The sequence below is a fragment of the Haemorhous mexicanus genome, chromosome 1 (genome assembly GCF_027477595.1).
Source record: "Haemorhous mexicanus isolate bHaeMex1 chromosome 1, bHaeMex1.pri, whole genome shotgun sequence".
In the NCBI taxonomy this organism is placed as follows: Eukaryota; Metazoa; Chordata; class Aves; order Passeriformes; family Fringillidae; genus Haemorhous; species Haemorhous mexicanus.
This window is the reverse complement of record NC_082341.1, coordinates 133,491,111-133,518,934: the sequence shown is the minus strand read 5'-3', so window position 1 is coordinate 133,518,934 and position 27,824 is coordinate 133,491,111. Positions and strand designations below refer to the sequence as shown.

The window sequence follows — 27,824 nt, the reverse complement described above, 5'->3', positions numbered from 1 at the left end:
AATGCTGTTGCCCCAAGGGGGTGAGACCTAAAAGAATGAGTAGAACAGATCAGAAGCAGACTAGTAGGTCCAATTCAGAGCATCTGAACTATGGCACTCATCCGCACCTTATCTTTTATCACTATGTTCAGTGTATTCAGATATAGTAAATTCGGCAGCAATTCCTGTTCTGATGAAGTTTTCTAAGTTGTTGCCTTTTTATATATTTTTATGTGGTCAGAAACATAACATGAGTTTATGTACAGTCTCATTCTGGTATTTTGGTAAGCTGTTTATTTGGTCAGTGCAGAAAATATAACAACGAATTGTAGAATTAAATTTTTACACTCAGAAAAGACATGACAGCTGTTACCCAATATAATAGAAAAAACATCATTTCAGTAAATATGTTTTCAACAGTCATGTTAGTTTCTATGTTAGTCAGAGTTCAGTGGATGTGCTGGTATGTTTTCCAAGCGAAAGCATTGCATTCCAGTTAAGGTAATTAAGTACAAAGCATTCTTAAAAAACACAGAAATACCTGTACATTAGGTGCAAATATATACATTTGTATGAAAATACATTATTTTAACATCAATCTGTAGTGCAGAAAAGGAAAACTGGATTCCCACTTGTCCCAATTTGATCTCAGTGATCAAGTCAATGAGTTATTTAATTGTTTGCTGTTTCTGACTTTTACCCATCTAAGTTAGATAACATTCTAGCTGTAGTACTAAAGGACTTAGGAGAATCATTAGTTTGCCTTGTACAGACAGAAAAGTCCATTTCTTTTGCTTGCATAGTATTTTGACAACTGGAAGATTGGCACACTGAGTTTGAGTAAATATGTGCAAAGAAAACACACACCAGCCACTAAATGCAAACTTGTCTTGAAGAGCTGTCAGAAACATCACCACCCATTGGGAGTTATTGCAGGCAGGTACATCGTGCCAAAAGTAATAAAAAATAGATGATGGACCTCAGGTTTTCTTGGTTTTCACAGCCATGCTGCATTTCTTTTGGAACAAGGTACATGCTCCACTTTAGCAAAGTATGTCTTTTATATCTGCCCAAAATGAGAATAGATGTCCTGCTGTGCTGGTGAAAGATTCTTCCCTTTTTGCCAAATTACAGTTTAGTAAAATATATATAAACCTGCAATTTCTCTGGCATTAGTAATTTTGGTGAGGTCTCTGAGAAATTGCTTCACTCCTTCTGAAAACAATGCAACACATCTTTTAATTTCCTGCTGCTAGTTACAAGATCTTAGTTTGATTCTCTCTCTCAGAGGATATTGGCAATGATTTGGTTTCACTCTTCCTCTCATTGGCTTTAAATGGGAACCTGTTAAGGGGTGACAATACACTGTTTCCCAAGAGGCAGTCCCTCAAAGGTGGTTGATTGGTTTCTGGGGGAAGGTTTGTTGTAGAGCAGTTGGTTTTAGCAATAGGCAAACAAGAAAATTTGCTTAAATTTACCTTTCTGTCAGTGTCAAAAATTGTGCTATTACTAGGAATGATACATTATGCCATCCCTTTCTTCCAGAGGATCAAGTTATTTTATAAAAAAGCTGGAATATAACAGCAGTTTAATAAAGGTTTTTTGGAGGGAGGAATGAAACCTCAGTTTGCAATATTTATGTCTAAGAAATTTTCTGATCAAAACTAATATTTTGCAGGTTTTCTTTATTCACGTGGTTAAAAAAACCCAAACATTTCAGTGAAATGAAATTTCCCCAAAAGGGTTGTGAACCTGTTGAAGTAACTGTAGGATTTTTTTTTTGTTTGGTTGGTTTGATTTTTGTTTGTTTTTCTTACATTTTTTTCTTATACTTTTATCTTTTTTTGTTGTTTTGTTTGTTTGTGGGTTTTTTAAAAATATCATTTTAATGGAGAATTAGTTTGGGGTGAGTTCAAGGTTCTCAGGCAGACGTGTCAAGTAGAGAGTTCTTTGGAAATTGCTGATTATGAATTTAATTGAAGAGTAGCTAGAACATAAAAAACCCCCTGTCCTTCTCCTCAGTAGCTGTTACAAGTTGCCTGAGCATTAAACCCCTGTTTAAGAGTAATGGAGTGGCAAGTCCTGAAGATTACTGAGGACTTGAGTCTAACCACATCTTCCTGCAAAATTAATGATAGTCACAGCACTTTTGTCCAGATGGTGCAGAAATCTCTAAAGGATGCATTTCTCATCATTTAAAGTCAATTCTTCCCCAAAGTCTCTGTGTGACACTGATCTTGATGGGAGCTCATGGTATGCTGAGCTCCAGCACTCTGACATTCACTGTGGTATCCTCTTGAAAAAAGAAACATTTCTTGAATGGCAGATTTCTCCTAATCACTATAAGCTATAGCACTACTGAAAAGAGGAATTTCTTGGTCCCTAGTTTCATGTATCAGTTGATGGTTTCACCTCTGCAATTGTACGTGTCTCTACCCCATCAGTCTGTGATCTCAGCAAAGGCTGCTTGCTCTCCAGCCCCTCATTAGGTGGCTCTGTCAGAAGGCTCACCCTGATAGTATTTCTCAAGTTACAGGGATGGTTAGACAAGGTGAATGAGTCCTTTGTATGTTTTGAATCAGCAGTGTTATGAAATGTTCTGCAACACCACACATTTGGAGCACAGTGAAGAACAATCTTTAGTTCCTGAAGCTACATGTGTAGGTGGGGGTGCATTTTCCCAAGCTCTATTCACTAAGTGAATTAAAGTTCCTTTGCTTTGTTTTTCAGAACCAAAGAAAATGGCTTTGACAGAGAGCCTTTGCACTCAGAGCATCCAAGCAAGCGGCCCTGCACTATTAGCCCAGGCCAGCGGTACAGTCCAAATAATGGCTTATCTTATCAGCCCAATGGTCTGCCTCATCCCACCCCACCTCCACCTCAGCATTATCGTTTGGATGATATGGCCATTGCCCACCACTACAGGGACTCATACAGACACCCCAATCACAGGGACCTCAGGGACAGAAACAGACCTATGGGTAAGGCACGTTGATTTTCTGCATTGTTTTTTTAGGTTTCTGTATGCCTTGTAACTCTGTTTTGTGAGCAGGACTTTTTTTTTGCATTCCAGATATAGGCTTTATGGCTATTTTGTTTCACATCTGCACTTACTGTTCTTGTTTAAAACAAATCTTCAGTAAAGGAGAAACACGAATATTCAGCATCTGTATAGTGGAGGCTAAGCAAAGAACAAGTGTTGGTTCCCCTTGAGTGTTGATAATAAATACTGGCTTGGTTGTATCATGTTGTCAGCTGCTCTGATATATGTGCTACATTTTAACCACATGTTGTTTAAACATCTGTGGAGGGTTGAACCCTTAATGATGCTCTGTTGACATGGTAGTAATTACTGTATTTAGTGAAATAACACTGAGTTTATACTAATATTTTTTCAACTCTCTGAAGTACAGCTAGTATTATATGCACTGAGTTACCAAATAATTGCCTTGCTGACTTCAAGTGGTGCAAATGAAAAATTATATATTGTATTATGTTATATTTATGTATATAATAATTGTACATAGTCAGAAAGAGCTATGTCCGTTTTTGAAAGGTCGTCTTGTAATGTATAGAACTTAAAAAATTGAAGACATTAAATTGGACAAGACAGTAGCATCTTTTGTGAGGAAAAGTACTAGAGAGAACTTAAAGCAAAGTTTCTTTTTAAGCCCCTTTTTTTTTTTTGTAGTGGCATTCTTGATGCTAGAACAGGTAATATATGATGGTTTTGTCTATAGGCTCTTTTTTTTCCTGTTTTTTTTCCCTCATAGAGGACTTCCAACGTTATAAACATAAATTGCTCCTCTTTGGCAGGGTTGCATGGCACACGTCAAGAAGAAATGATTGATCACAGGCTAACAGACAGAGAATGGGCAGAGGAGTGGAAACATCTTGACCATGTAAGGGCTAAATATCCATTTATGTATAATTGTCTGAACAGAGGCCTTCTAAGATAGGAATTTAAAATTTTTATTATAAAACCTATCTGAATTCCAGGACAGGTTTTGAAAGCTTTGCTTATTAAATCAGAGGTCTTGATATCCATTAGATAGTTCATACTAGGCCTTGCTGATAAGTGTCTCCTACATTATCCTAATTATTACAGTCTGCCAAAAGAGGAAAGGAATTTCTCTATAAACACTGGATCTGGGGCTTGGATTTGTTCCTGAATTTATTAGCCCTTGTAAAATTTGCGGGCATCAGTTCTGGACCACATCCTGTGTCCTCTGTGGTGCCATATAATACTAGTGGCAGGGCTACAACCTGTTCAGTTTTTTTCTCCTTGTCTTTGCACTTTTCCCTGTAAGTCTCTATCTCTATAGTTTAGGATCGCCAGTTAAAAAGGAAGGGATTGTCAGTCTTAAAAGAAGTCTAGAATTTTTCAGCAATAGTTGAGGTTAACTAGAGAGGGATTCCTTCATTATTCAAACCCGTGCACTCAGTATATTGACATTTTCTTTATTATTATGTCACTCCCCAAATAAAAAGTTCTCCTTTGTTTCTGTGCTCCATCCACTGCTGTGAACAGTTGTTGAACTGTATAATGGACATGGTGGAAAAAACCAGACGATCTCTCACTGTCCTACGGCGATGTCAGGAAGCAGACCGCGAGGAGCTCAATTACTGGATACGGCGGTACAGTGATGCGGAGGATTTAAAAAAAGGTGGAAACAGCAGCAGTAGTCATTCCAGACAGCAGAGTCCAGTGAATCCAGATCCAGTTTCGTTAGGTACAGTATCCTCATTGAAAAATGTGTGCTCATTCTCTTTAAGCTCAGCTAAGTGATGGATGACGTTTGCATTTGTTCTCTTCTTCTGCTATAGTGATGATTCCTCTCGGCTGACTGCTGAATTCGCTGTAACTCTTATGCCTAAACAGTGGTGTTTCTGGGTGGAATGGCTTGAGGCTTTTTGGGTGATGCTTTGGTGATGCTTTGCTTTCCATTCAGCAAAGTCTGAGAGGGTGGGGTGAGACTGTCATGTAGGGGTGCCAGAACGGTGAGATGTGCACTGACTCTCTGTCCCTTCTGACTCCATCTCTTTCCTGATTGTTTAAAAAAATCTGTAGGTGTTCCTGGATTGTTTGTGATTTGAAACAGAGGGCTTTCACCTTCTTAAATCGAATTACTTAACTTGGCAGTTGTCTTTCTAAGGAAATGGAGTTGTAAAGATACAGACACTTCTTAGGTGTACTTGGTTTCTGTTTAAGAAAGGAACAAGATCTGGAATGCTCACAGTCATGCACACATGATCCTCCTAGGTCTGTGTCCATTACTGCAGCTTGTGCAGGTGTGTCTGAGGACTGTTTGTTGTGTAGTTCCATGGAGCTGTGCAGGCCTTGGTTCAGGCAGCAGAACTTGAGCTGAGTGGGCTGTAGCTGCCTTACAAGGACCAGACCAAACAGCTGGGCTCTCCCCCCTGCAGAGCTTTGCAGTCACTCTCACACAGTACCTCACACAACTACTCTAAGAGAACTCTGCTCTGTAAGAACCAGCTTTTAATTTGGGGGCTTTCTGTGAGTTACTAATGTTTTGGCCTTTTTTTGACCCCATGTCCTCACTGTTGTGGCAGATACCGTAAAGCAACATCTCAGTGATACCTTTTTATTTTTCTTGCTCTTTTGAAGACATCAGGAGACTATGCTTGCTTGTCTGATACTGTCTTACGAAAAAAAAATTGTCTGTATCCGATGCCATCTGCTCAAAATCATCATAAATTGTGTTCATTACTAGAATTACTGAATAGAATCAGGAGAATGTGTGTTATTTTGCAACTTTATTGTAACTGTGTTTTCCTTTTGCCTATAAGAATAACTTACCAAGTCAAAAAATTATTTAATTGAAAATAGAAAACCAGGAAAAAAAACCCTCTAATCCTATCTCCATCATTCTTTTAGTAAATTTCTAGAGTTACCACTGTAATATTTAGTGCCTCTCAATAACAAACAAATCTTTTTTGTGTGTGTGCGTCAAATTCCCTGAGTCAATAGCTCTATAAATGTGCTCCAATCAGTGGAAGGAAGGGTTATGGAAATGCTTCCATAGTTCACTAATAAGTCTAGTCCCTAGAGGAGCCCTTCTCAGAAAGTATTCAGGTAATGCTTGTATGAACAGTGCTAAATGTAATGTAAAGAAAGACTCATAAATATGGCATCTGAAACGTCATTCACATCTGCAACTTCAGGAAGAACACTTATGAATAGATCTAAAGCAGTGGCTCACTTCTCTAGTGAAGCTGTGATGCAAAAAGAGAAAGCCCATGGTGCTTGTGTACTTAGTAGGTAGAAAAAATGAAAGGTAACTTGAGTGTTTATACTTCTCCAAGGAAACGGGAACTCATGACATTCATCAAAACTTTATAGATAATATTACAATCCAAGAAAAATAGTCATCACCACAACAACAGGTACATAAGATAAAATGAAGATCAAGCATACAGTTAGATCCCTATATTAGCATTTGTTTGTGTATATGTCAAAATGAATTCTTGGAAAGAGCAAAGTCTTCTGGCTTAAAAGATAATTATACAGCACAGTCTTTGCCATTGGACACATCAGTCAGCTCTGCAGTACTGTGGGTACAGATGAATTGGTTGAAGTCCATTGGTTATTTGGTTGAAAAAATACTTCTGAGACTTCACAAACATGAAACTTGCATTGCTTCAGTGATGTAGCATCCATGTCAGTTGTAAATATTGGTAAGAAGTGACATGACAGGGAGAAAATGCTTACTTTGGAGTCTATGGAGAGCTAATCCTTATATTTCCTCAAATCTGGTAGTAATCTAGTTAACAAAATGAAAATCCCTAACATTCAGAGGTGTATCAAAACTAAAGCAGTGTCTGTGAGCCTTGAGATGCTTTAGGGCTTTTTTATTTTAGTTTTGAAGTGGGGAAAAAGGGATTGAAAAATTGCTCCAATATTTTAATTAAAGTTCCACAGCATGTAAATGTTGGGGGGTTTGCTACAGAGATTCTAAATGTCAGTGAATTCCCTTTGCACCTTCTTTTGGCTTTTTTTTTCCCAACAAGGTAATCCAGCCTTTAAATCCATCCTGTCATCTCCACTAGCAAGAGAGAAAAAAAGGGAGCCATATGGCTACATTATCTGTGCCTTTGTTTCTTTTTCTTTATGATTCAAATATCATCGCTGAAGTAATAACTTAGTGTTACAAACATGCCACAGTCTTCATACATAGGTCTTGCTGAAAAACTCTGAGCTGAGATCTAGCATGGATAGTTTGAGTTGCAAAGTAATTGAAGAAAATTCTGGTTGTCATTTTGAACCAGTAGAACTTTTTTCCTGCCAAAGATTTTTCTGCTTCTTTTAATTTGACATCCCTGTAAATCATGTTGAGCCTGGAAGTTGGCAATATCTGATCAATATTTTTCTGTTGATATTTTTAATTAAAAATTATTTAAATACTTGATTATTCATTTCAATGCAATGTAGTCCAATACACACATTAGCCAGCTACAACAGGTTACAAGCTCCCATTATTCTTCAAGAATGTAAGGTAAGAGGGTCTTTTCAGTCTGAATAATACATGTTTATGAAAGTCTAAAAATGACTCAGACTTTATATATATTCACTTGATTAACTGTGATGGTCTATGAAGTGAATAATACATCATCCGACTCCTCCATTTCTGCTGAAGAATTTCAGTACTACATACTGCAGCAGGACTGCAACTTTCATCCTAATAGTGAATAATTACCCATATCAGACACTGTATACTGAAATACACACAGTGGGATAAATTAAAGATGAGGGTTCTTCAGCATCATGGGTTATAAACAAGATCTATAACCATACTGAGTGCAGCTGTGGCTCTAGATAAGTGGAGCAGGCACACATCAGAAGGTCTGCAGCAGTGTTGATATTTTGTGTCTGGTGAATTTATCTGAATGGAAATCTTACAAAATAGAGTTTGAAATCTCCAGCTGAAGAGTGCAATACCTGCAGGATTTGCCTCAGGAAACCAGGATTCTCAGAAGTGTATGAATTTGTCAAAAACACATAGGTTAGCCATTTCTTAATACATTTTTAAATGTTAACCCTTTCAGACCCTTTTTATTTTTCTAAAGCTGTTCACCATCATGTTTTCAGTGTTAGCCAGAGCATTCCTGCCAACATGTCTGTTCATGCTGTGATGATAAACCTGTTCCTTTGCCATTTGCAGATAATCAGCAGTGCTGTGATACGCGTGATATTCTCAACATGAGCGAACCGTAATGCTGTGAATACCACAGTAACATTTATAACTTGTAATTCTAGAATGTAAAGCCTCTGTGATACTGGTCACTGATGACATTAAGTATTGCTCTTAATCCACTCTCTGCATGGGAGGCTTGGGCTAGATTGTGGCTTAGTGAACTGCATGCTGTTAGCTAGGACTCCAACTGCAGAAACATTGCATGTGTGTTTTCAGTGCTCAGTTCTGATGTGGCCTCTGCTTGAGGATGATTCAGTAATACAGTACCTATGTGGCTTTTCTTTTCTTTTTCTTTTACAATGAGAACACAACAACTGTATTTTTAACACAGTTTCAAAGGGTGTTGCAATAGTCACAAAAATGTATTAGAAGAAGGGCAAAGAAGGACAAAGATGTACTTAAAAATATTGGGAACACTTGCCCCCCAGCCAGGTTTGCAAGGTAGTTTCATCAGTAATACCCACCTTCAAATCTCTGTCTCTATTTTTCATTATGTGGAACTGGCACATTTTTGAACTTGACTCTTACAAAGAAGGCAGTGAATATTTTATATTTGTTGCTCTGAGAATTTTTGTTTGTTTGTTTTCTGTGTTCCACTAATGGTGTTACATTTATTATAGGATAGAATGAAGCAGAACTTGCATATGAAATATGGAAACCACATAAATACACATAAAAAGGCATATATATTGAATTTGTTCAGGGCTGCGTATATGTAGCTTTTATTATTTTGGAGCCTCAATATTCAGTACAGTATGCAGGGTATTATTATCACTGCCAGTATTTTCATGAATGCAGTAAATTCTAAAAGATCATCAAAACATCAGCTGTTCATCTCCATTTCTTAATACTTTGTGTTATACACTTGCATGTCAGTGTCCGGTGATAAAAACTCAGTTCTTTTGTTTTGCCAACTTACCTTCAGTCCTTCTTTCCAAATGTGAATTAGGGTCTTTGAGATCATGGAACATTTCTTGTCTTTCTAAGTCTTTCTATTCTGTTTTCTTGGCTTTGAGCCTTATGATCACATAAGAGTTCATATAATTTATATGGTCCTAGCCTTTCATCTCAGTTTCACTTTGCAGATCCATATTTATGGCTGCTCTTACAGCTCTCCACATCGCTGCATGTCACTCTCTTTCGGCACCTTTTCTCTTTATCTTAAAGCAACCAAAAGTTTTCATTCACATGTGAGAGCTGAAACCAATGCATATTTTTTTTTGTTTTCTTCATGTATTCTTCTCCCACTCCAACAACTTTTTTACTATTTCACAAGTTTATTTCACATTACAATAGAAAATTCCAATGCCATTTTTGATATCAAAAGTCTCTTGGTTTTACCTCATTTAAGCATTTACAGACAAGTAGGAACTGGACTAATTACCAACACATGCTTTCATGGCTGGCCATGAATTTCAAGTAAATTCAGTATTGTACATACTGTTGTTCTGCATAATGGTATTGTTGCATTTTCACCATTAACAAACCTTTGTTATAATGTTTGACATGTAAAGCCTTTTCCGATATCCTTTTCTGAATGATCTGCCTTGTCACTTTAGATTATTCTTATTGTTGTCTGATTTCATTCCATTTTCTTGTAGGCAGGATTTACTTTGGCTTCTAGGTGCTACAGCTAGTTATTTAATATAATGTGTTGTCCTCATTATGGCTTTTTGCAGTTGCTTTTACATTTAGTATTTTAGGGACTTCACTCAGTTGTGTTAATCTTGGTTTGAGAATGCTGGACGTCCAAGATCTTTTGTGCTTCGGTTTTAATGAGCATTTTTTGTGATTCTTAAGCTGAAGGACTCCTTACCTTAAAAACACTAATATGTAAGATTTATATCCTCTGGTCATTTCCTGTAGTTTAGCCTTAGAAAGAAGATTGTTTTCACGGACTCATCACCACTGACTAAACAATAGCCATGTTACTAAAATTTTTCTGGCTTGGAAAATATGGTTTTTATTATCTTCATAAGTGCTTCTTGTCTTTTTTGAGCACCATTCCAAACTATGGGAAAGTCTCTCATAAGCTCTTGATTTAAGTCTTCTTGCAGAGGATCTCATTCCTCATGTAAATAATTTGTGGTTGGAATAAGAGCTTGATTGATGTTTATGTTTTGGAAATTTTAACAATTATCTGGCAATCTGGTCATTTATGTCATTGAATTCCATTTTTGGAAAGTCATGTGTACCAAAAAATCAGTTCCACATCTCTCTCCTTTTTCTTTCTTTTCTTTTCTTCACCCTCCCCCCAGCCCCCCACCCCCCCCACCCCCAAAACTAAGAGCTGTAGACTTAAATCAAGGTTATGCTCCCCTTGCACTGGATGGTACCTTAAATAGCAGACAGGAAAACTCAATGCAAAGCAAAGACATGAATGTTACAAACCCCTTGTTTTGCCACATTTGGAGCCTGGTTGGGTCTGTTCCTGCAGGTATTCCATGAAGAGCAAATAAGAGTGGTTTAATTTTTTGCCTTTATTTTTCTTGAGCCTTCAAACAGTATTTTCTGCTGTTGCCTCTGTCCCCCTAACAGAACTGGCACTGTGCCTGTAAGTCTAAAAGCTTTTAAGGGATGAAAACTGTACACAAGTCTATTCGTCATCTCCAGAATCATGCAAGCCTGGGCATACTGAGAATGTTCCCATTTTTGGTATCAGGTCTGAAATCCTCTATCAAGTTGATTGAACCAATTTAAATAGCTGTTTTGCAAAATCTACACACACACACACACACACACACACACACACACACACACACACACACACACACACACACACACACTCTTATTATTTTGTGCTTGAGAGGTGTGAAAGTCTGCTGACAAAAATCTATTTTAAATTGTTGTCCCATACTTCATTGACAAAAAAAAGAGCTGGGTAAATCCACTCAGCTGCCTGTCAGATGGGAAGATGTACTCCCAGTCACTGTCTGCAGATTTTCATGCTAGAAACTACATCTGTGAAACAGTGCACAGGGATTCCCTAATCTCTGTTGAAAAAGCTCCTGTCGTTTCCACCTTTCTTAGCTGCCTGCAATATTGTCATCTTTTAAAAGCATTTAAGTTTATGTGTGCTACTGTATGTAAACAGTACTGTATGGATACATGTAGTGGTGTAAGAAATTATTTGCAAAACTTGATGTTTCACTTTTTCTTAAAAATACTGCTTTTTGACCAAGTTAGTGAATAAAAGTTCCTAAGATACAGAAATGAATACATTTAGTCAAAATTAGTATTCAATGAATGGCAGGTATACTCTTGTTATATTTCAAGCCCAGACATCAAACAGGTATTTGATTTAGCAGCACCTCCAAAAACATTCAAACCTGTCTGTAATGTAACAAATCAAGTTATTTTCTTTAGGCAATTGAATTCTGACACACTGGCAATAGTAATCATGGCAGTGAACTTAGTTTTATGTGTTTGGTTGTGTTTTTTTCATATTGTCTTCTATTACTTTGAATAATAGTTAATCAGTTTTTAAATTGCATTTGAAAGGAGCAATTTGAAATCTGCTGAGGATCTGTCTGTATGCTAAATTTCAGGCCAAAGTGAGTTTTCTTTTTGTATCATCTGATATTAGATCTTTGCAGTCCCTGTGGAAGGGATCTTGCTGATTTCAGAACTCTTAGGCCCAGGCCTAAAGGTTAAACCTTTTTAAAAAAAAAGATGAGAAGGGGAAAGAGCTGTCAAAATGTGATTGAAATGTATGGGTGAATTACGAGCTTCAGCTCCAGTGAGGTTATTTGGCAGCATGTATTTAGGGCCTTAACCTTAAGTTAAAGGTTCTGTTTTTCAAACTCTTGCAGCTACAGTTGCCAACATGGGCTCAGATATAGGAAAGCATAGCTCTGAACTGAGAGAAACACCCCTTTGCTTTTCTGTGGACAACTTATTTGATCACTGGAATGACATCTTGACTTGTATCTGCACTCATAAGTACTCATTATTTTGCACAGAGCAGAAGTGCCAGACCTGCACTGTTGCCCTTTCTGTTTCCTTTTCATAAATACAATGAGAAAGGACAAAGCATGTCACTCCTTCAGTTTGTCTTGCAAAGCCTCCCTTAAAAGTGTGGATACTGTCATACAGAGTTGACTCAGAACATTGTGAAATAAAAATAAAATGAACGTCTTAACTTGGCTTAAGATGAGACATTCAAATTGTAAGAATTGATCTGATCTATGTGACATTCATGAGCTACGGCCATGGCATCCGCTTTGTTTTGAGGAGAGAAAAGCTGCCCTTGATTTCTTTGTCTGAGCTATAATTAAAGAGAAAAGGTATTTTTGTCTAAGCCTTGTTCTCAACAAGCCAGCATTGCTTATGATGCTCTTTCTTTTTCCCTGTTCACCCCCTCCTCCTGCAGAATCTCATCGGGAATTCCTTCACAGGCCTGCGTCTGGATACGTGCCAGAGGAGATCTGGAAGAAAGCTGGTAAGAACTGTTTAAAAACACCAGCTTAGTCGTCTGGCAGCTGTGTGCAGTTGTTAATGCACTGATGTGAGGAATTGGGAGGCGGGGGAAGGGCTTGCTAGTAACAAGAAGAAATTGTGTTTAATAATCTTAAACTGGAACTGATCGGGACATTAAATAATTTTATAAAAGAAGCATCTGCTGCTATAGTTAGGGGAATATCAGTACTTCCAATATGGACCCCTATTTTCAGGGCTTCTAATGGTTTCAGGCTGAAACTTGATATGTTAAAAGTTTCTCTGTTAGCCATTTAAAAAAAAAAGAGATTAGTGTGGGTGGTTTTTTTTAAGCTTCAGGGTTCTTACCTAGTTAAAGTAAGAATTCCCAAAGGAGAGGAAAAAAACCCAAGTACACCTGTTATAAAAAAGACTTCAACTATGCAAAGTAACCATTCTTAATTTAAAAAAGATTTTGTGCCTGTCAGCCCCCAGTGAAGCCTGTGCTCATAAACCTGCAGAGTGTGCAATGAAGTCAGCAAGTTCACATCTCTGCAGCTGCTCTGGCTGTTTGCAGGGCATTGACAGCATCTGCCTGTGCCTGGAAAGCACCCTGGGCAGACGTTGTGGTTGTGCAAAGTTTTCTTAACACTGAAACTCTGCCTGAGCACAGGAGTTTCCTGGCAAGGATCCCACTCTGGTGCTGGAGCTGAACCTTTGCTCTTCTGACACTGACATCAGAGCTTCCTTGTTTTCAGAGGGGCCAGGAGGCAGCTCTTGAACTCCGTCGAGATAGTCGAGGAGCTATTTATACACCCAAACATGCCCCTCTGCTTTTGAGCACCTGTATAACCATGAAGTCTGCAGCAGCTGTCTGAGCAGCAGTTAATGATTAAATGGCAAATATGCAGCAGCGTTGATACTTTCTGATCAAATCTCCTGTAAATGCTCGCTGCTTTCCAATGTATTTGTAACTTGATACACAGCATACAGGTAAAAATGTTATGCTGTTATCTTGTTGCAACAGACAAGAAGTTGTGTTTTGTGTGGGTTTATTATGTAAAGTCTACATTTTCCAATATGTTAATATTTTTAGAACTATTGTATTTTCTGTGAAAAATAGCAAAACTGTGTACATGTTCTTGGTTTTGTCCAAGGAAAGTGTAGCCTTTGTAACTCAGTGCCCAAGAATATTTTCATATTGTCATATTTATGTTAACATTTTAAATGAAAAATACAAAAAAATATGCAATCCAAGGATATTCTCACTATGAGGAGCATTATTCTGTTAAATTTCAAAAACTTCAGTTCTCTTGCAAAATCTAGGGTTTGATGTCATTTGGCAACAGGTTATTTATGACTCATGGATTCAATACAATAGAAGAAAAAGGTTTCTTCATAATTAACATAAGTTAGATGAAGCTTTTGGCTTGAGTTATGAAGTTGGATGTGCATTCACACTGCATGTATTCATGAATGGTAGTGTACAGGACCCATGATGTCATCAGTTCCTTTGAAACAAAGTTTTTCCTTTGGTCCCATTTCCAGTCTCTTATTTTCAGGCTGTTGTGGGTTTAAATGAAGTGATTGTGCCTGTGAGTTGGAGAATAAAAAAGTGTGACTCTGGAAGATGCACACCTGTATCTGTTACTAAGTCTAGTCAAATATCAGAAAGCATACTGCTTTCATAAACCATGGTCCTGCATTTTTAGGAGGGTGGTCTCAAACTGGAGGTGTCCACAGTTTCATGATGAAGGCAGTAAAGGTGCAATTCAGCTCTCTGAGAATAGCTCTCTGATGCCATTTGAGATGCCATAGTTTCCTGGCTGGGCAACAGCTCCCAGTCTAGAAGACTACAAATCCATCACAGGTTCTTTCTTTTGGTTCAGTGTGGATCTCTTCTTGTGTCAACAGTCTATAAAGACCAATGTGCAGAGGGCTGAATAAAGTATGAAATTCTGTTTGGAATGTGGAATACATTACACAAAAGAATGTGGCATAAAAACAGTTAATAACAAACTCAAAAGCATGTGGTAAAAAGGGAGTCACTTTAAACCAGTGTAATTCTTGAAAATATACCAAGTTAGGCATGTGCTTTTGTGGCTGCTGGAGCAAGGACATATTATGCAGTACCTCATGAATTAAAGCCATGTAAGCCCACTTCAGTTTTATGCACCAGTAGAGAGCAGTCATCAGTGCCCTGATCCACCTCACTGAATTATGGACATTTATGGATGAAGTGTCCAAGATAAGTTCTTGGTGTTCCTCAGTAGTCAAGAGGGAGGGAAGCAGGTAATGAGGATCAGTCAGGTCACAGGTTGGATGATTTGCTCTCTGGGAGTACAAACTTCCCTTTATTAAATACAGAGAGGGTAGCAGGCCCATTGTGGGCTGCTGCAGTAGCTTCTTCTGTGTCATGTAGAAACTGCCTTCCTGCCATCCCTGTCACTTAGCCAGGCCCAATGCCCATGGCAGTCCAACTGAAAGCTCTGGAGTTACAGAAAAGGAATGAAATGATCATTCTTTGTCTCTACACAGGCAATAAGCGTCCTGCACATTGTACAGAGGTAGTCCTGAGACAGATGATGCATTTTGGGATATAATGCTGAGATAACTCTTTGTCACCAACTGCCAATGGCCGCCTGTGGGAATCTATAAAATTAGAGGGTTTTGGGAAAGCTATGTGTGCAACAAATGATAGACAAAACTATCAAAGAAGTTTTTATCATACAAGAGAGAAGGGTAAGAAATGGATTTACAGAAAGTTCTCAAAATTTCACAGAGTGGATGAAGGTATAGACATGAAGGAAGGTTTTAAATTAAGGCCTTGAAACCGACAACACTTTTTTGAACCATGACTTCTAATTATTATCAGGTGTGACTTATGCCCTTTGAACTGACTGGACTTTCGCAGCATTAAAATTGCTGTGTTGTAATATAGCAATGCTCAGTGTGAGCAAAAATATGCTTTAAGTAAGTAATAAACAGAAATATTATAGTAAAGCTACGAAACACAAAGTAATTAATAAATGACACAGTTATGAAGGATTCTTTTTAGATGAACCAAGAAGGGGAATTGTGGGAATCCATAAAGTCAGAGGGTTTTGGGAAAGCTGCAAAAGGCAGGCCTCAAAGACAGCAGAACTTTGATTAGAGCTAAGCAGTAGCCATGAGATAGGTCAGCAGAAAAATTATTTAAAAAGTAGAAAAGTAAGGACAAATAGAACAATGGTCTGTGTTGTATTAACGCTTGTCTAGAATAACTCCCTAGGCTGCAGAAAAGTATATCTAGCGAGATATTAGGAAGTTTTAAGCTTAATAATGGAGCTCTATGCATTGTGTTTTAAGGCTTACAAGCAGGTATTGTATTCAAAATAAGCAAGCATTGTTTTAACTAAAGGTACGTGTGCTTATAGTGATTGGATGGAACTACTGTCAATATGCTTCTGCTTTGTGTGATTGGTCAAAAAGCTTATAAAGTAAGTTGTAACATTAAGTTCTTGGTCTGCTGCCTGGGAGTGAGCTGATGGCATCTTCCCATTGTCATAATCATGTAATGAGATTGATGCTGGAAAATAAAACAGCTCAAGGCACGTTCCTAGCAGTCCCGTCCCGTTCGTGATTTATACATAGCCCCTGGCTGGCGATAGCCACCCTTGCCAGGGTCAGCCTGAGAGTGAGATGATGCAAAATGTTGGGGTGGTGCAGGACTGCACATCTGCCCACCACCTTTCTTTTCTCATCATGTGGACAAGTGTGTTAATGAGATGAGGGAGGTGACCAGGAACTGGCTGGTGAATCATCATTTTGGGTGAAAGATAAGTACCTCTCTTAAGTCTGCTCCAAGGACTTCAGACCATGCTGAGTAATGCCTATTCCACACAAGCTGTTTGCTTCCTGGAGCGTCTCTTGTGTGTTGATGCTGCTCAAAGGGAAGGAAGATTTCTGTTGCATTCCTAAAATGACAGTGAATTTGTGCCAAGAGTGCTTAGCATTGCTGGGAAGGCAGAGAATGCAGGTACACGCATCTTAGGTACCAGGTTTTAAAAACTGGCATATTTCTGCTCTCTGATACTGGAATCTAATCACTCTTCATTTCTCTGGAAGCACAGGGAAAGGAACAATGCTGATCTTTCTTGGTCTTCATAGCTCAGCATTGTCAAGGCAAATAAAAATCTCCTTCTCTGTCACCCATATCACAAACATATCTTAAACTGTAAAGCTTGCCTATAAAATATCTATGCCTATAAATATTCCATGCCTATAAAATATCAGTAGTATTTAGTTTGAGAAGCTGTGAAGAAGATCAATGATACAAAATTTTGTCTGGTTATTTACGTGTTCGTGAGTTTGTAATATATTGAAATAATGATGGTGCATTGTGACCAGACATATTTTAACTTATTTATTTTCACATTTAATATAGCACAATACAAATTCTATTATCAAAGTAAATGGAAATATTAAAGTCCAATCCATAGTTTAAGCCAGTTAAAAAATATCAGTCAGGCATATGCCCTCCTAAGCACTTTCAGGCATCTTCATGCAAGAGCATGCAAGAAGTGTTGCAAAAAACTTACTCAGTATAGAAGATATAATTTTCAATTTCTGTATTTGGACTGAAAAGAAGTAGATTGTCTGAGATGAAAAACTGCAATTAGAAATCCATGTAAAAATGTTGGAGCATTTTGCTTCTGTTTATTATAAGAAACTAGCATTTCTAACCACTGTAAACACCTAACTGTAAAACTAAATTTAAATGATGTAGCAAAAATGCATAATGTCATTCAAAGATCATTTCTATTAGTAGCAAATATCAGCAAGAACACAGATTTTCTTAAAGAAATCCACTTTGTCAATAACTGCAGTTCATAGACACGAAACGCCTGTATTTAAGTTGCCTCATTTTTCTGAAAATGGTAATAAAATTGCATCTGTATGTTTGCCTGTGTATATTTCTTTTCTCATGATCAGTGAATGGTTACAGTTGGTAATAAATATTCAAGCACCTTGCAAATGTCCTACCAATTCCCTTTGCTGATCTCCTTGTGCCTGTGGGACTAGAATAGGAATGCATAATTTAAATATAAATTGCCTGATTTGCATATACAATTAGACTAGCTGTAGCTTTGATCGTAAGCAAAAATTATTGTCCTGTATTGCCACTTAGATAGAATTTTAATTCACCTTGAATATTCAAAGGAAATTAAGCCTTGGCTATATGGTTGAAGGGTATGATTTTTTCCTCTCCTGAGGCTTTCCCTAAACAACATTTATGGTAGGGTAATATAAGGGCATATTTTCAGCCTCATAAAAATAAAGGCATAAGTTTTATCTCTAAATCCCTCCCCACCCCCTTGAAAACTTCAGTTGAAACATCTCTTGCAGATATGCACACATGTAACATGCACACAGACTCCTCAAGAGAGCTCTTCTTTCATTTTAGTTCAGTTTTAGTCTGTACATGGCTAAAAGTTAAGACTTAATTGTAATTTGCTTAATAACTGAAAATGGAGACTTCACGTAGACATTATTTTTAAAACAACATGTGCAGAGCTATCAGATGTAACTCAGGAGAGTGAGTATCTGTACATCAGAGTTATGTCTGCATGTTCGTGCACACAAGTACATGGGCTAAATACTAAAACTCAAACACATAACACCGTTTCTAATACTTAGATTTTAATCTACAGTAAAACATTTTTAATAGAAATCTGTGGCTTTAATTAAACAGAACATTTAATTAAGGTGGGTTTTAAGTGCATGAAACAATTAAGTGCAAACACTTGAATGAAACATGTCATAATTAGTTTTAATAGAGTGTTAATTGGTACTAGGTTTGCCAAGTTAATAATTACCGCTTATTAAATTTTCAATTAATCATTGTCATTTTGCTTTGAATAAAGATGAAAATTAGATAAACTAATTCAGGGGGAGGATGGTTTCCTTGTTAATTAGAGCAGTTAATTAAAAAAAAAAGAAATTACTTGTTTTAGTTGTCAATTAAAAGACTGTTCATTAGTAAAATCTTTGCACTCTTCCTGCATCAAAAGCCAAATAACTAATTTGAGACAATCCGTGTTTTCTGGAATAAAAGATATGACACCAGTATGTACCAGAGAAAGGACTCATACTACCATAGTTGTTTTACAAGAAGCATGAAGGTTTGAGTTTAATGAAGCAGGGTGCCCCTGCTCAGTGTTAATTGTGCTCCAAAGTCTTGCTGGGCAGAGTGTGCTCAAGAGCTCAGAAGAGCAAGGAAGTCAAGTCTTCAAGTATAAACATGAATTTGAAGGACAGATCAGGAGGTCAAATGAATGTTAAGAAAATTTTTTTTTTCTCATAAAACAGTTTGTCCAAGAAAAGATACTAGACGAGTAATTGAAAATTTTTAAGTAAACTCTTGGGGTTTTTTTAACTTAATGTATTTTTTTTAAATGCGGGGAAAAACGTTTTTAAAGATCATAAATCCTGTCTTAATTTCCCCAAGCTTAAAAATACATTTTTTAGAAAGTCTGTAATATGTCTTCAATAATAACTGTCAAGTATATGCATATATCTGCTGTGCTGCAAAACTAATTTTTCAGTATTCAAAAAGATTGCAAATATAATGGACCATGGATCTGAAATTATGGTACCTAAAGAAGTACTGCCTGAGAATTAAAATAGCAAGAATCATTACTAGTGGTAGAGACTTCGATGATGGGGAACAAAAGAAGCACCTCAGTGCTTCTTGAGGATTCTTGAGGAACCAGGTTCCTCTCTGTCCTACTCAGAATGACGACTGTGGTTATAATTGAAAGTAATCTCAAGGTAATGATAACACCAGCGGTGCATTTTCCACGTTGGTCCCAGGACGGCGTGTACAGATGTGCTGTGCTGACACGGGTTTTGTGTCCAGATGTGCTGTGCTGACACGGGTTTCGTGTCCAGATGTGCCATGCTGACACGGGTTTCGTGTCCAGATGTGCCGTGCTGACGCGGGTTTCTCCCTGCTTTGCAGAGGAAGCTGTCAATGAAGTGAAGCGCCAGGCGATGGCCGAGCTGCAGAAGGCGGTGTCGGAGGCCGAGCGGAAGGCTCACGACATGATCACTTCCGAGAGGGCCAAGATGGAGCGCACTGTGGCCGAAGCCAAGCGCCAGGCGGCAGAGGACGCCCTGGCTGTCATCAACCAGCAGGAGGATTCAAGTGAGGTAAGGGCTTTGCTGGGCAGGCGTCACCTGTGCCTGCAAACCATAGGTGTGTCTGAGCTGGCTTTAATCTGTGTGGCACAGGGCATCAGAACCCACTATTAACTCTTTGCACACTGTTCTGGATGTGTATGTCAGGCATACAGCAAGTTCCAAATTCTCTTGGCTATGTTGTAATCTGAGCCCAAAATAGCTAGTGAACTCGAGCTCTGTTCTCGCCTTTAAACTGCTGCTCAGGGTTACATATAATGTTCTAATTTAATTTTTCAGTAGCTTCATTTTAAAGCTCTTCAAACTACCATACTGAATAGATAAAAAGATGCTCAGTGGAAAACATTTGACACTGAAATCTAATTTAAACAAAGAAATTATTCATGATAGAGATTGTAGAGCAAGGTGGCTGAAAACTTGTCTGGGAAAAGTGTTGGATGTAGAAGCGATTAGCAAAAGATGATGGTTCCTGTAGGACAGAATGTGAATGTAAATTTGCAAGTGTTTCCTTATTTTGAATGTATTGCTTTGGCTGCAGGGAATATTTCAGAGTTGAGGAATGGGCAAAGAGCATTTGGTAGAAGAAAAAATAGACTGAGAGATCAAAGAGTAAAACAAGAATAAGTATGTTAAGCCTTGATGTACTTTCAGACCTGAGAGCAGAAACCTTGAATTGTTACGATACAGGACATCTGACACCGTGACTGTGTGGAAACTGGGAGTGAAAGAGCAGTGTGTGTTTGACCAGTGCTGCGTCAGTCTAGATAGCAATTAAATTTCATGCTTGTTAAAAAATAAAGAGTCCCAAGTTAAAGCTGCCCTTAAAAACAGACATGACAAGGAAATTTTGTCAGTTAGAAGTTACTTGTATATAATCTCCATTTCTCAAGACCGCTGAAATGAAGGAACATTGCCTTCATGAAGTATTTATTGTTTTTATATTAACATCTTGACTGTAGCACACTTTTAAAAATAACTTCTAAACATCAGGGAGTTGGGGAAAAGAGTCGGTGACAGTCCCTGCTACATGGGGACCTACATTTGTGTATGCTCGTGTCTAAACACTTTGCATGGGCTGGATGGGCAGTGTTGTAGAAGAGTCACTTAGGTTGAGAGATGCAGATGAGCTACCTTCAGCATGCTGAGAACACTGGCAGAAATCACCAGCACATAAGTCAGTGGCATGCTGCAGTATGCATCTGTAATTTGAGGGAGTGTAAGTTTTTAATTCATACCAGGCTTCTCTGGAGATGAAAGACCATTGTGGGATCACTGAATGCCCAGAGTTTCTCCTTAATGTGTAGCAGATGAATAACAAGGAGACAAAAGGAATTGATTTTCAGCATCTAAAAGTTTCTCAGGAAGAAAGGGACTAGGGGAAGTATATGTACCCTTTAAGTACTAGCTGTTCCATTGTAGATTAAATGAGACATAAATTCAATTTATTGGACTTTTGTATCTAAGATACTCAAGGACATTTTCCTGCACTGTTCATAGAAAGGGCATGTTTTCTGACATAGCATCATTAAAGAGCTTTCATTTTGTCTTTGTGTATATACAAGAGACTCCTATTGTTAAAACCAAAATTCCAAAGGTAAATACCTTTGGAGGAAACAGCAAATTAAATCTATTTAGTGAACTGATATGGTGTGAGCAGGACAGAGGAAGTACTTACGTGCCAGTACATACAATCCATTTTTCCACAAGCAAATGTGTATCCAAAGGAATGTGTAGAGAGTTTGTGTGCTGTGAATAACTTCTGAGCAGTTAAAGCTCTGGAAAGAGCCATGTAACATCTTTATTTCTTCTGCAGCTAAACTGATTATAAGGTTTTTCACTTCTTGGGAGCGGGACTTTGGGGAAACAATTCTTTTAATTGCATTCTAATGAAACGTGGCTGTTAAGGTTATAGATGTTCTCAGGACTGTGTGTCCTCAGGGAGGTTACAAGCCTCCTGGACCTAAAAATGATGTCTAGTGTCCTGATCCTGCAACTTTCACCCCTGTGGTCATCAGGGTGGCTGTTTTGAGCCACAAGTTTTAGTAAGCCATCAGAGAGAAATCAAGTTTGACAGTTTGTGTTTACAGGTGATTGATTAAATGTGAAGGGAGATGATGGCAATGCTTATTTCAGTTAGATTTGTAAGAAGTTCCTCTTCAGCTTCTAATTTTGACAAGCTCCAAATACTTAGAGCAATGCTTCTCATAGATACCTGTTAACTCAGGGTGGTTTGGATTCCTTTGAGGGTGACTTCTGTAAGAATGGACTGTACTTTTCCTTCATCTTTGGGGACAGGAGATCAGTTTGGCAGCGTTTGAAAAGTGTTTCTTCAGAGATGAGACTGTGTTTTTCAGGTCTGAGGGATAAAACTCCTCATTTGTTTTGGTATTATTTATCTCTTGGATCTCTCTGTGGACGTTACTCCTCATTTGTCTAGGTTTTAAGTCTACATAAGTTCTCTATTTACAGCTTTCAGCAGAACACTTTGGCAGCACAGGTTCCTGTGCACTTAAGACACTAGAATAAAATTTCTAGAGCTAGAATATTTCCAGTTTCAAGTCTGAGACTGTTCCAGTACAGCCTCTGAAGTCTTGCAGGTCCAGGGGGAATGCTGAGCTCCTCTCCTCATTCCTTATCCTTGCTGGGACATTGCTCCAAGGCATGCAAGAAAGCTCACTATAGGCTACTATATAACCTCTATGCAGTTCCTGACAGACAATATTTCTCTCATGGGTGTTATTATTTCTTTTGGCTGTTGTAACTATGAATGGAGATGAGAATTTGATGCCAGATTTGTAATGTATCAGATACAATTTTTGACTAATATGGCCACTCCCTGTCTATTGGCAAGGTTTCTCCCTTGATTTGTTATTCAGTAAAATGCTGCCTGGACCTAGCTGAGGCTTCTTGAAGCTGTTCTGGTGTGAGAATTTTGTGGTATGATTTTTATTGCAGTCTGCTGCAGTTCTCAAAGTGATAACCAGTACCAAGACTCGGGATTTTTGTGATTATTATAACGCAGCCTCCTAATCCAAGACTTCTCAGAGAACTCACAAAGAAAAGTAGATCGGATTTTTGATATTTTTTGTTGGTGTTGCTGACTTCTGTGTTGGGTTGGGTTTTTTCCCTGGTTTTGCTTGGTTTTTCAGTATTCTGTTTGCTTTGTCTTTAAGGCAGAAAAAGTAGGATCCCTGGCTGCCAGATTGTCTTCAAGAAAAAAAGTGAAGTTGAGCATATTAAGATGATGAGATCAAAATTCCAAAATTAAGGGAGCACAAAACAGTAAGAAGACTAATAGGGGAGGTGTGATATTCAGAAGCATCTTGACTTTTAAGAAGGGGTCTGCAAGATTTTGAGAATGACCACATTACATAGCACAGGTAGAATTTGTGACTCTGACTTGAACTCCTTTGTTGAACTGTTGTTCTTTTTCTTGTCTTAGAGTTGTTCAGCATGGTTTAACTAGCACTTCCACTGCTTCGGTGTCTGTGCATTTACTTTCTAAACATTTTCATAGTTTCTTAACATAAGACCTTGCAACTGACCAGCTAATGTCCATGCTTTTCTGTTATTGAAATTGGTTGAGGACCAGCTGACTGAGCAGACTGCTGCTGGAAAGCAAAAGGACAAAGCCTACCTGTCAGCATGGCTGTTCTGAGCCACGAATTATTTCTTTACCAGTTCCTTACAGTTGCTTGACAAAAAATGACCCATTCATCAGTAGTTGGCTTGGCTAAGTACAGAAACATGTGTGAGCAGCCTACTCTGTAATGACTGCTATGCTTGCTTTGGCTGCAATGTGCTGCTTTGCAAATCAATTTTAATAGTGAGGGTGAACGGTTTAGCAAAGAGACTGCCCAGATTGTAAGGGGGGGTGGGATCATCAAAACATCTGTCTTTCTGGTTTGGTATAAAATGCCACTGAAAAATCTGACACTCAGTGTTATCCCTCAGTTTTGAGTAGGTTGGGGGCTGGGGACAAGGAAGGAGCACAAATGTTTCAGTTCTCTCTACTTAAAGCAGATGCTGACATCTGCTCAGATAAAACAAGTATGTATCTGGTCCAACACTGCTATTAGGAGACGTGTAATGTTAGGGCTTGTTTATATTGCAGCAGCTCATGTTGTATGTGAATATCACACCTGACATTTTAAAGACAGCTGGGTTCAATCTGCTGACCGATCCACTGAGACCAGGACCATGCCAGCAAACCTGACTCTGAGCATCAGATGGTGTGGTTCAGGCAAGCCTAGTTTTCAGGCTGGTATTAAGTTTAATACCTATGTCAGCTAATGCTTAATTTTTTGGCAGAGCATCTCTTGGAAAGCAGCACATCATTCTCTGCAGTGGTGGGTAGTAGAGAGGCACCAGAGCCATGTGTTCTGCACAGGATCAGTCCAGATGTGATGTGAGCATTGGCAGTGCCCCAGACTGCTAAGCTAAGCCTGGCTCACCAGCTTGTGGGCTGCTCCACACTTCTGTTTGCAAGATTTAGCTACTCTCACTGACTTGAATGAAAGTTCATGTATTTCATTCAATAAACAGTGGCTTGGGCAAGCCTGGAGTGTTCCATGATAGGTGTAACTTTACTAGAAACATCTAAAAGTTTGAATGTCATTTTGACACTGTGGGAATTTCCAAAGTACCAATATATTTCCCTTTCTAATGACTCTTGTATAAAATTCTCATAAACAACTTTGCTGGATTTTTGCACTGCTATTCAGCAGCTCATACAGTTCTCATTTACGCCCCTGTGGTTTCAGTGCTTTCTAGATGTTCCTTCTCTTGTGGTTAGCAGTGGTAGAGTTTTGAATGTCATGGGCATTGCAGAACTGGGAAAAATCTGGGTTCTTCATACCGGCCATGCTTCCTTTCATGGTAAACTGGGGAAATCCAGAATTTCTCAAAGATGACAGAACAAAGGAGTTTTTTTAATTTATTTAAGCAAGCTGTATACAAAGTCTCAGTTGGAGTGTCAGAGGAAAGCAAATACTCAATTCTGGTTGAATATTTCAGAGATGAAAGCAACAGGGTGGGCAAAATTACTGACAAGTATATGTTTTGGTACTGGAGAACACAGAAATGGAGACCTTTTGTTTTTATGAATTTTGATGAGGGCAAACAGGAGTGTTTGAAGATGGAAGCTTAAGTGCATGAGAATTGAGAGTTTGACCTAAGATAAGGTTCTGACCTAAGACTGATGTTCCTTGTCAGTTGAAAGAGGAGGATGAAATATGATCGGTGGCATAAATTCGGAGTGAGATTCCCATCTGGTGTAATTTAGCTCAATTTCATTGAATTAATTAATTTTCAAGGTAGTGAAGTTAAATTGAATTACGTAGTCTGAGAATCTAGTTTTTTGTATAACCTATGGTTAAACAGAGAAATCAGCACAGAGTTGATTTGACTGCAGTTAAACTGCAGTCCAGTCCTTTTCATAGTTTTAGCTAAGTGTGGAACTCTATAGAGCATGAGCTGGAAGTGCAGTGTAGTAGGTCACTACCTAAAGACAGAATATATAGACCAGCAGAGGTTTTGAGAGATTGGCTTCTCCCTTTTCCAATCTATGATCAACTCTAGCTGCACCATTCCCCCTGCTTTTCCTGTGCTTTAATCATGGGCATTCTCCAACATCTCTAGGCACTTTGCTCCTGTTCTTAACAGAATTTTGATCTTGTTACTTCCACTAATCCTTGTAGAGATGGATGTATACATTCGCTGCAGTGATGTTTGGGTGCTACTGCCCCTTTTAGGCTACTGTCATTCAGTTTCTTCTCACAGCTTATGTTTGTCTGACTTCTGATTAATCTGGCTGTCTTTCTTCAGGTTCTTTCAAAGTCCTGTGTGTCTTGCTTGATTTTCTGTATTTGAAGTGCATCATCTCAACCTTGATAGGCCTCCCAGCTGGATCTTGCCAGTGACAGGAGATAGTCTTAAATCAGGTGTAAGGCAGTCAGTATTTGTGGCCATATGCCCTTGTATGAAGATTGCCATCTCCTCGCCAACATGACACTGTGGCCATCTGTTGTCCAAGATGCTGTGTACACACCTCAGCGAGGGTGCTGCATTTTGGTACCTGCTAGAGCATCCCAGGAAGGAAGATACCCTGAGTGTGTTCAATCCCACAGTGAGGTCAAGCTTTGTCTGTGATAGCTGGATCTCCTGGAAAGACACGAGCTGCAGGGGCGTACAAAGCACAGCCCACTCTATTAGCTGGCATCTCGAGCCTGGCTTTTCTTTGCTAGAATTTGGGGCTGTCAGCCAGTGCTGTCAACAGAAAGCATTTGTTTCCAAAGCTTGTGGTGCCCGAGCCTGATCTTTGCTGCTCTTTTTCACTACTTGCACATGGGAAGGAGCAATGAATGGTCACAATGGTGAGGGCTGTGTGGGACAGGGAGTTCTGCACACCAAGTCCAGCTGCTGTCTCAGTACAAGCTCCCTGTGATGTGTGTGTGTTTATGTTGATTTGCACTGTAGTAATTTTTAAACACAATAAGTTGCTGCATAAATGCGAGATTTTGAAATTCTTGTATTTTATGTGATTTTATTCCCACAATTACACTAAAGCTGTAATGACCTGTAAAATTAGAAATAATATGTCCAATGAACAAAATCACCTACCAAACAATGTAGGACACATTAAGTAATCATGTAAGGAGCCAGCTTAGTACTTCACCCCTTCATTAAAATCTTGCACCTATGTATCACTTTTCATGTTCTGTACAGTCTGATAGTTAACTGATGTCTATTTTAATAAGAAAGTTGAACCAATATTGTCAGAATTAAACTACTCACATCAATACAGATCATGTGGTAAGGTACTGAAATACTCTGTGGTGGCTCTGGTCACATCTGGAGTCAGATCTCTATGTGCTCCTCAAAATGGAAGCAAAGTGAAGGTTCTTCAGATGCTGGCCTATATTAACTAAATGGATACTTGAATAAGTTTGACACCTTCATAGTAATTCCCATGCAACTAAAGCATGCACTTCAATACTGCAAACACATCTGCACAAGGCTGGAATTCCTGCACCTGGGCATTTTCTGGCTGGCTTCAGCATTATTCCACGAGGGAGGAATATGTCTTTTCGGAAAAGTCTATGTGGGGATGTTTGTACACATGCATTTGTTTTCAGATAAGGAAATAAAGGGAAATATAGACCAAATCCATGGCTGGCAATTTAGTTGGAAGCAAATAGCTGGGAGGTCAGCAGGCATGGCAATTTGTAGAAACTGTGCAAATACAACTGGAGCAGAATTATACCGTGTTTATTGGTCGCAATACAAGCAAGCGTGAAGCTGCCAAAATGAAACATTCATTAATATAAAAGAAATAAAGAAATATTGTAATATAGAAATAGAATATATACTAAAGAATATAAAATAAATAAAATATAGATACATATAAAATACAAAAATACAAATTTATGAACATCATTTATAATAAATAAATTTTATGAGGAAATATTAGTATAGCAAAAGAAGGAGAATCCAGGTACATCACATTTAGTTATCTTTCTTGTTAGCAGAATGAAATGCTAATACAAAAATATTATTTTGGTGTCTGCATAAACATGTCTATGTGTGTACATGTCCATGTACAGTGGTCTAAGTTACAGTTATTTTTCATTGGGGAGATAAAAAGCTGTTTAAAAAAAAGATGTTTGCAAATAGCATAGGTATTCTTTTCCAAAGCTAAATTTACCTCTCTGGCACTGGACAGAGTGTGATCAAATGAACCTGAAACAATGACTACTGAATCAAAACCAGGTGATGCCTGGTTCAGACAAGGAGTCTGAATTCCTGACATTTAACTACCAGGAACATCTGTTTTTGTGTGTTGGTAATTCCACCTTTTTTTTTTAAAGTGTTTTTAAAGATGGGAACAATTTTATGAATTAAAAAAAAAAAGTCACCAACACATGTATCTGTAATTACCTGGTTTAGTCTGTGTGTTTAATCAGTATGAATTGAGAATGCTGTGTACCTTTGATTTCAATCTGAAAGAACAATTGAGCACAGGACAGTCAC

General features: G+C 38.3%; 1 protein-coding gene across 4 annotated transcripts in view; it reads left to right on the top strand.

Annotated features, from left to right (window-relative positions):
- RUNX1T1 (RUNX1 partner transcriptional co-repressor 1) overlaps positions 1–27,824 on the top strand; it is a 115,261-nt gene that overhangs the window by 82,475 nt on the left and 4,962 nt on the right. For all 4 annotated transcript variants that reach the window (XM_059863520.1, XM_059863509.1, XM_059863541.1 and 1 more), the window contains 5 exons: positions 2,710–2,960; positions 3,796–3,881; positions 4,511–4,712; positions 12,568–12,636; positions 19,615–19,805. In XM_059863520.1, the coding sequence (XP_059719503.1) occupies positions 2,710–2,960; positions 3,796–3,881; positions 4,511–4,712; positions 12,568–12,636; positions 19,615–19,805 (799 nt within the window). The remainder of the gene's footprint in view (positions 1–2,709; positions 2,961–3,795; positions 3,882–4,510; positions 4,713–12,567; positions 12,637–19,614; positions 19,806–27,824) is intronic.